This window comes from Corylus avellana, chromosome 2, assembly GCF_965113065.1.
Source record: "Corylus avellana chromosome 2, dhCorAvel1.hap1.2, whole genome shotgun sequence".
NCBI classification, from domain to species: Eukaryota; Viridiplantae; Streptophyta; class Magnoliopsida; order Fagales; family Betulaceae; genus Corylus; species Corylus avellana.
Genome location: NC_142491.1, coordinates 36064386 through 36074497, shown reverse-complemented (window position 1 = coordinate 36074497; position 10112 = coordinate 36064386). Strand labels below are relative to the sequence as shown.

General features: G+C 32.5%; 1 protein-coding gene across 1 annotated transcript; it reads left to right on the top strand.

Annotated features, from left to right (window-relative positions):
- The first annotated feature begins 4507 nt into the window (after positions 1 to 4507).
- LOC132167489 (bidirectional sugar transporter SWEET17-like) lies at positions 4508 to 9904 on the top strand. The gene is made up of 7 exons (XM_088513582.1): positions 4508 to 4541; positions 4805 to 4841; positions 5013 to 5223; positions 5382 to 5543; positions 6960 to 7107; positions 7202 to 7227; positions 9685 to 9904. Exons 1-7 carry the CDS (start codon positions 4508 to 4510, stop codon positions 9853 to 9855), a joined length of 789 nt encoding a protein of 262 aa, XP_088369708.1. The 3' UTR covers positions 9856 to 9904.
- The last annotated feature ends 208 nt before the right edge of the window (positions 9905 to 10112 follow it).

Below are 10112 nucleotides of genomic sequence, written 5' to 3'. Positions count from 1 at the left end.
AGAAATGATGGGTTTTTCAATTTTACAACTGGAAGTAATGGGAAAATCAATTTTGTCTTCAATCCGATCCAATTGTTGGCCAATAATATGAAGAGATTGGTTTACGAAATTGTTTTGTTCAATTATTTTTTTGGTTTCACTATGAATAGTGGCAACATCAGGAGCTTTAAAAGGGGAAGCTTTAACAGTTGTGTCAGTGCCATAAATCTTGATCAATAAATTTTCAAGAGAAGGATGAGAAGCTTTAAATTGCCACATCTATAAATTCTTGACGTGTCAATATAACACGTCAATATTTACTGACGTGCCAAACTCTGACATGTCAGTAAATATAAAATTAATTAGTTATTTAAATAAAATGTTTTAAATTTAAATTGAATTCAAATTTACTGACGTGTCAAATATTGACACATCAGTAAATACTGACGTGTTGTTTTCACCACGTCAATAAATGTTAACGTGCCACTTTTGGCATGTCAGCATTTATTGACGTGGCAAAATATTGCTACTGTTTGCCACGTCAAAAAATGGCCTTTTTTTTGTAGTGTAGGGTGATTCTATCAACTCCATGTCTATATTGGCAAACAAGTAAACAACTCTCGGTTCAAAGTTCAAACTCTCATTTAATATATGAAATATTTAATTAAAAAATAGAAGGTAAATTATGAATACAGGGTTCGAACTGATATGAATGAACAAATTTAATAATTTAATTTATATTCTAACACCTATTATTAAGATAGAATTACTTACATCTAATGAACTCTCACAAATCACACTCATAGAATCAAACCTACCTAAATCTCATACCCAACTTATATTATGTACGGTTAATAATTCGTTATTTTTTAAAAAAAATTAGGGAAAAATATAAAAAAGCCCCACAAACTACCAGCCGTTTTCGATTTAGCCCATAATGTTCCAAAAGTGATAAAGTAGCCCCCCAAACTACCAAATTATTGCATTTTGGCCACTCCGTTAGTCAAAACCGTCAGTTTGGACGGAAACTGCAAAACGACGTCGTTTGTTACGGGTAAGTTACTACAATGCCCTTTTGAGAAAAATATAAAAAAGCCCCCCAAACTACCAGTCGTTTTCATTTTAGCCCCCTAATGTTCAGAAAGTGATAAAGTAGCCCCTAACTACCAAACAGTTGCAATTTGGCTACTCCGTTAGTCATTACTATCAAATATGATGAAAAATTCAAAACTACGTCGTTTTGACAATGGTAAGTTACTAAAATGCCCTTTTAGAAAAAAAATCATATTAAAACAAGCACGCTAAATGGCGCCGTTTTGCTTGAAATTAGGGTTTCCTTACACTTACCAAAACGGCGCCGTTTTGATAAGTGTTAGGAATAAAAAGAAAAAACCTTAGACACGACACAGAAAAAACCCCCAACCCCAGTTTATCTCTCTCCCCCAAACCGCCGACCACCACATCGTTCTATCTCCGGCAACCTTCTCCCTCAAGTGAAAAAAACGCAACGCCCCTCTCTCTCTTTCTCTCAAAATGACTGCCCTTGCCACCACCATCCATCACCGCCGGCCACACCATCCACTAGCTACGAAGTGCCATCAAAAAATTCTGACCCATTGTAGAAATCAAACAAAAAAATCACGTTCGTAGATAAACAACACCGATCCGACAGCTATACCATCAAATACAATAAAAAGATTGAGTTATGGGTAAGATTTACAGGCTGTCGGAGATAGACGACGTAGTGGCCGGCGGTTTTGGGGAGAAAGATAAACTGGGGTTGGGGGTTTTTTCGTGGGTCACCTGCGTGGGGTCTAGGGTTTTTTCTTTTAATTCCTAACACTTACCAAAGTGGCATCATTTTGGTAAGTGTAAGGAAACCCTAATTTCAAGCAAAATGGCGCCGTTTTGCTTGCTTGTTTTAATATGATATTTTTTTTTCCAAAAATGGCATTTTGGTAACTTACCATTGCCAAAACGATGTAATTTTAAATTTTTCATCATATTTGACGGTAATGAATAACGGAGTGGCCAAATTGCAATTGTTTGGTAGTTTGGGGGCTACTTTATCACTTTCTGAATATTAGGGGGCTAAAATGAAAACGGTTGGTAGTTTGGGGGTCTTTTTTATATTTTTCCCAAAAGGGCATTGTAGTAACTTACCTGTAACAAATGACGTCGTTTTGCAGTTTCCGTCCAAACTGACGGTTTTGACTAACGGAGTGGCCAAAATGCAATAGTTTGGTAGTTTAGGGGGCTACTTTATCACTTTTGGAACATTAGGGGGCTAAATCGAAAACGGCTGATAGTTTGGGAGGCTTTTTTATATTTTTCCCAAAAAATTAACTGATAGAAAATAGTGAATTTCCATCATTTAATTAATATTTTAATATGAGTATAAAAAAAAAAAAAAAATTAATATTTTAACATTTTCTCTCTACTATGTGAGTTTTAATTTCCTCTCGAGGAGTGAGGCCCAATATATGAATCAGAATTACAAATACATGGGTTGAATTCAAAACTTTTGTTCTAATATCATGTTAAATCATTGATTATCGCACAAACATTTTTTACTCAAAACAACTACCATGCTTTTCCTACTCATTTAATAATTAAATTATTAAAAAATAATCATTTAATTATAGCTTGCGCATGCTAGGCCCTCATACAGGCTATGGCACATTGACATGTGCTTTACTGTTTGGTATTGATATGTGATTAAGTGAAAGCAAATGTCACGTCCCATTCATTCATGATGTTGACTAATTTTTTTTTTTTTTTGTGGACAAATGATGTTGATTTTTTTTAGACACATTAGGCTGGTTGTTGATGCAATAATTTTGTTGTTTTACCTTTTTCTATTTTTGGCTATTTTTCAGTTTTTTTTTTTTTTTTTTTTGCTTAACTTGAGTAGAAACTTTTGTCCGGGAAGGAAAATTGGAAAGGAACAAGTGGATTATTTGGAAAATTGTGTTTTCATAAATTATTTTCCATCTTTCTAATCAATATATATATATATGATGACAACATACAAAATTATATCTCTCTCTTCTGATCTTCTTGTCTATCCAACAAGTAAAAACTCTTTTCAATCCTACCACTTTTTTCATCCCTACGGTGAAATAACTTTACCATCGGTCTAATTAGAGATATCGACTATATGGAAAGTAGTCAAAAGCTTGGCAGCATGCCCCGTGGAAAACTTTAAGTACCATATTTAAGAGTAACAGGACCTACAATTTTAAGGTCTTGTTTGGAATTGCGTTTGAACAGTTTAAAAATGCTTTTAACACTCAAAAAGTTTATTTGAACAAAAAAATATTCGTTTGATAAAAAAATATTAAAAACACTTTTAAGAGTCTAAAAAGCCTAAAAATAGTCAAAACCTACTTTTGGCAGAAGCTTAAAAATGAAACTTTTACCCAAAAGCACTTTTTGACTTAAAAACTCTATTTCTCAAACATAATTTTAAACATGCTCTAAGATTAGCTCAACTAGACATACGATCTCTTGATAAAGAAATTACTTTAGTGATGTCCTTCATTGTCAATGGTATATGTATATATATATATATATATATATATATATATATATACACAAAAGCCAAAGTTTTATTTAAATAAACTTATAATCATCCAAACAATTTGATTCGGATTTAGATATGGTTATTAAAGAAACAAAACAATTGGGGAGCATTCCAACTTTATTTGTTAATATATTTTGATTTTTGATTTTTTTTTTTTTTAAACGGACGGCTACCAGGACTCCTGATTTTAACCAACTGATGAGATCATTATCTGTCACACTAGACATTGGGGTCTACGACTTGGGGACAATTTAATTGGACAACAACATTCCTACATATATAACACGTGGGCTAAAGAAAAACAGTAATAAATAAATAGTTTATTTGCAAGTGGAAAAGCAATACGTACGTGATTCTTGCCTCAACCTTCAATTATGAGGTTGGCGGTGAGACATCATGAAAAGTTGATCACGTGTGTCGCCATTAATTATTACGTTACTATCAATTATCAGCTTGGCCCTCCTGAAAATTGACTTTACTGTAATAGAGAGTCTGAGGAAGAAAACTTGCCAGCTACCCCTTCTTTCCTTTCAATTGTTAGCGGCATGAATTCCACATCAGCAAAAGCCTTACAAGCTGTCAAGCAATCAGCTCCCATATCCTACAACTATGGAGAAATGTTAACTCTAGCTAAGAAAGTCATGGGCAATCAACCAAGGAAATAGTCTCTGCCTTGCAAGGAAATTATTAATGTTTAGACAGCAAGGCATTCTCAAGCTTTAGTTGATGTGAAATTCATACTGCTAACATCAACCAACCTACCTATCTTCCTTCTCTTCCCCTTAGAGAAACCCATCATTCTAAATCCTTTTTATCTTCCTTCTCTCCTAAGAGAAACCCATCATTCTAAATCCTTTTTATCTTCCTTCTCCCCTAAGAGAAACCCATCATTCTAAATCCTTTTTCTCTTCTGGTCTTCAAGTCAAAAGCTCTTTGTTTGACATGGAGGTGCTGAGTTTCTATGTTGGGGTCATAGGTGAGAAGCCATTTCTCTTCTGTATAATGTTGTTCAGGTCTCTCTCTCTTTTTTCTTTTTTTTCATAATTGAAATATTTGGGGTTTCGCCTCGACTAGATTTGGCTTGAGCTCTCACTTACAGGCGACCTCAAGAAATTGTTTGCACTCTAGAAGGGTCGAACTTTAGTGACTTACTACTCGAGTCAACTACTTTGTAATACTAGATCTTTTATTTCTTGTGCATGCCAAGGAAGATAATCTCATGTCTTCTCCTTTTTGCAGGCAACATCATCTCAGTATTAATGTTTCTTTCCCCTGTGTAAGCCAAAGAACTTTTTATTTTTGCAGCCATTCAATCCTTCGTTAATTAAGCATAAGAAGATGTTATTTATTAAATAATCACTTATTTCAAAAGCTTAATTAATTTAAGCTATAGAAAAAGGTAAATTTAATAATTTAATTAACAATTTTAACATTATTGTAAATGCAGCGAGACATTTTGGCAAATAATAAAGCGCCAGTCTACAGAGGAATTTGAAAGCCTTCCTTACATTTGCACATTGTTAAACTCATCCTTGTGGACTTACTATGGAATTTTAAAGCCCGGGGAATTACTGGTGGCCACCGTCAATGGTTTTGGCATCATTGTCGAGACTATCTACGTCATCTTATTTCTTATATATGCACCAAAAAGGTCAAGGGTAAACCGATATTTTTCACTCTCTTATCTCAAAAACTTAAAAACGAACAAGAAATAATGAATTTAATAATTTGATATATTAATGTTTTCGTAGTTATGAATATTATCAAATTTATCAGCTTGTTATATATGAATTAATTCGTTGTGCAAAATTGCAAGGCTAAGATTGCCATTCTTGTGGGGATCTTGGATGTGGGCTTCCTAGCAGCAGCAGTTCTAGTTACTCGGTTGGCATTGCAGGAAGAAGCACGAATTGATGCAATAGGGTTCTTGGGTGCAGTGTTAAATTTTATGATGTATAGCTCACCTCTTGCCGCCATGGTAAGAATTAATTTAAAGCTCAATTGGTTGGGTGTGTAATATTATCTATTGACTCCTGTTTTTGAATTGGAATTTTTTTTTTCTCAACCCATATATTAATTGTTTCCATTTTAATTCCAATTGGGTTTATTAATCTCTTTTTCGGTTTCCATGGATACCCAAATTAGTAAATGTTTGATTATGATCCTACATAATTGTGAACCTCATCTGTAGCTAACATCATAATTTCTTCATTATGATCCAATCAGCAACGCATAATGAACCCGTCTGGGCGAAAATACTCACGTCTAATTATCTGCAATTTTTTTTTTTTTAATAAAATAAATGGGATATTTTGAGAATTTTGTCAAGATTTAAAAGAAAATTCTCATGAAAGGATGACATTTCAAAAAATTAAATATTTGATATCATAAATTGAGAGTTTTTAAATTTTAAAAGGATAATTTCAAAACGAGTTGAATTTTATGAGGGTTTTGTGAAGCTTCCACTTTCATTTTTAAGGAGTTCTTCAAAAGATTTTCACTTCATCACTAGAATTACTTCATTTGATATGTTTATTGCTTTACATAATTTTGATGATATTGTGTGGTTGTGAAATTTTAATTGGTAGTGATTATTACAAAACGCCTATTTACCCCTCTCCTCTTATGTGTTGTTTGGGGTCATTAAGCCAATTTCACTCATTTTTTAGCCATTTTTATCTGGTAAATTCACCGATGACACCTACTCTACATTTATCACTTCAAAACTTGGGCCTTCCTTTCTTTTCCATCAAAACTTTCGGTCCATACATGAAACCCAGATATTCCTGTGAAAGACAGGCTGACTAAACTCTGTTTGAGACTACAAAGTCGTATACAAACTGATGTAACAGACCATAATCAGTGAAATAATTAGAAAAAATTGTTAAGTTAAAATTTTTGATTAATTATTTCACCAATTATGGCCAACCATGGTAGTTTGTAAATAATTTTATAATAAAATTTGTAGTAGTCCCAACACCACTCGCTCAATATATAAGAGCCATTTTTGTGTGCCTTGACTCTAATCTAATGTACCTAATTCAATAACTTATGGGTAATTACTTTTTTCTCCATATCAATTACAATGCATTGTCATTTTGCCCTCATGAACTACAATGCATTGTCACTTTGACCGTCTGAGTTAACACATTTGACTGACGAAAGAGAGGTTTTCGGCATAAAATGGTAGTTTGATCGGGTAGGGCAATAAGGTTGTCAGTTCATGAAGGCAAAGTAATGATGTGTTGTAATTGATTGGGGGGTGGGGGTGGGGGGGGGGGGAGGGGGAGGAAAGGTAATTACCCCAAGATTTATGTGCACAATTGGACAAAATGTATCTTTATTAGACATTATGTGATGGAGTTTAATGTGGTTTGTAAATTTGGTTTCTCAGAGAACAGTGGTGACGAGCAAGAGCGTGGAGTACATGCCATTCTTTCTCTCATTTTTCCTTTTCTTGAACGGTGGGACATGGGCTTTCTATGCTTTGCTTGTACGTGACTATCTCCTTTTGGTACGTTCTTCTAGTCTTTTTCTTTGGGGTAATATTTTGTTAAATTATGAATTAAATTTCTCATTTTCTATCCGTTTAAGCTGGTGATGCTCTAACATAAAGTATCAAATTTGACTCTATAGTTTACCACATTTCTATTAAATATTTGGTTTCGGTTGAGAGCTTTTATTTGTTAGCAATTTATGGCCCAACAAGTTTGTTTTCCAATGAATTTTGTCTCATATTTGGGCCATCCTAAAATTGAAGCAACAACCACGGTTGAGAGCTTTTATTAATCATGTTTATCGTGGTCAGATTTACTAGAAAGGAACGACTTACACAGAATAATTAAACTTTGGGGAACATGTCCTACTCACCATATATTGCCATTTGCCAATGAAACTTAATTGGTTGGATAGTTGAGAAACCTCATAATGAAATGGTAATTAAACAAACAATTTAAATAAAGAGAGAAAAGATATAGATTTACGGATAATTTGTTGTTAGATACATACTGATAGGGGTGAAAAGGCGGGCGGTTATTAGCCACCTGATAACCGCCTTAAAAGCGGTTAGTAAAAAATTGCTAACCACCTAGGCAGTTATGGTCGCCTTTAGTATATAATATATATTTATATAATTATAATAATAATAATATTTATACATATAAGATGATCAATTGATCATTAAATCATAATTTTTTTGAGATAATTAAATCACAATTTAAATATTAATATATTATCATTATAATTATATGATTATATCACATGATAAATTAATGATAAAATCATATGATTATATAATAACAAATTTTTTATATATATATATATATATATATATATATATATATAATATGACATAACTCATAAGTATACAAATTCATACTAATACAACATTTAAGTATCTAGAGACTTGGTTCCTATATATGTTATAAACTATAATTATACATATATGCATATTGAATAATATATATGTATAAGATCAATACTTAATCATATGATTCAAATTAAATTCAAATAATTAATCATAATATTCATGTACAATGATAATGTAATTCGTATAATATCAAATTAAGTAATTGACATTGGATTAAATAATATGTTAGCTCATTTTGGAGCAATTTTGCCCAATGTAGTTTGTAAAAGAAAAGGCCCAAAATTGAAAATTGGCACAAAGGCCCAACTTTGAAAAAAGCGGTTATAACGGGCAGTTATATGTTTACTAACCGCTAACATGGCAATAGTGTGCCCATCACCTTTTTGAAAGATGATGTTTTACACTGTTTAAATGTCTTTACTCTTTAAAAAAAATTTCTCCAAAATATATATATAATCAAATTAATTTTTTTTTAAATAAAATAAATTCAAATAAATTAAAAAAAAAAAAAAAAATTAGAGGGGTGGCTACCGGTTGTTGGGGGTGGCCCCGGATCTGCCCTAGGCCACCCCCCTCCATTGGCAGCCACCCAGCCTTTTTTTCAAAAACAAAAAAAAAAAATTGTGTTGTGTGTGAGTGAAAGAGGAGAAATTTTGAAGTTTTTAAGTGTGGATGGTTGTTACAAATGCAAACTTCGAGCGCCAATATTTTTAAAATCGGGGATGTTTGAATAGTAATTTGTGAACAATGTTACTATTCACATGTTCCAATTTACACGTTAATATAAATGTTTGAACAGTAAAATGCCCAAATTAGTAACGTTTTCCAAAAATGTCTCTATTCCAAACGTTACTAATCGGGCTTTTTTTGGTAGTGTGTTCTCATTATCCTACATGGTCGTGGATATTGTTTTCTAAATTTTTTTTTTTAGAAAGTAAGAATAATTTTTTTTTGTTTTTTAGAAAACAATATTAACGTAGGATGAACATAACACACAAGAACCACAGGAGGAATTGTAGCATTACTAATATTTTTATAAGAGAAATATTACGGTTTCTCCTGGTGTTCTCCTCATCCTATATGGATATTGTTTTCTAAAAAAGATGAGAAAAAAAAAAAAAATCTTATCCTATCGATCCCTCATATTTTGTTTAGAAAATAATATCCACGTATATGGAGAACACCAGAAGAAACCATAACATTTCTCTTTTATAATATGTCGAGCATATTATGTCACAAATATGGCAATACAATAAATGTATGAGAATAGACAATAATATACTAACAAAATCATTTTGATTTGGTCCACAAGGGGTAGATCAATCTGCTGTGGACCACAAGGGGTCACTAGTTCGAATCCCCCCTCCCCTCCTCCCCCTCCCCTTATGTGGACATGTCAAAAAAAAAAAAAAAAAAAAATCATTTTGATTTGATCACGATCAAACCCAATTAGTGATTACAATCAATCCCAAAAGATAAGAGAAGTATTATTTAGTAGACTTTCATACTACTACCATACAACTATGGTGATGTGACAATAAAAATTAGTTATTAATTTTTTCTTGTTATAAGCCATTATTGATCAAATGGCTCACTGTCACATCATCATAATTGTATGACAGTAGTATGAGAGTGTACTAAATATCATATAATTAATATATACCATATCATATATTCTAACAATAATGTCCTCTAATATACATATGTATGTTCTATATAATCATGACAGAATGTTGATTTTGTGATATAGGCACCAAATGGATGTGGGTTTCTACTTGGAGCAGCGCAGCTAGTGCTCTATTTGATATACAGAAAGGCCAACCCACGTAAAAACATCTCTGCAGATACACTGGAACAAGGATCCCAACATGAGCACCTCATCTCTTCCTCGAGTTTATCACGTGAAAACAATGAAGAGTAGGCATTTATAGTGACTCATCAAATGGTGGTTTTTTAGAAATTTTTTTGTTTTTATTTTTTCTGTTTTCTACCCAGATGAGAGTTTTATAAGCAATTTTTTTTTTTTTTTTTTTTGGATTTTTTTATTTCCTTCTTTTACCCAGATGAGAGTTTTATTAGTGGGTTTTTCCAGCTTCACAAAACTAAATTAGGGATAGTTGCTTGAGTTCTTTGGTACCCTTATGTGGTGTTTGGTTCAATGAATCTTTATTTTCTCGC

Bases quoted from the DNA above. Each gene is read 5' to 3' on its own strand.
- LOC132167489 (XM_088513582.1), top strand. From the start codon at position 4,508: ATGGAGGTGCTGAGTTTCTATGTTGGGGTCATAG. The intron at 7,108-7,201 runs GTAATATTTTGT...TTGACTCTATAG, and splicing joins TTCTAGTCTTTTTCTTTGGG to TTTACCACATTTCTATTAAA. The intron at 7,228-9,684 runs GTTTCGGTTGAG...TTTGTGATATAG, and splicing joins ACATTTCTATTAAATATTTG to GCACCAAATGGATGTGGGTT.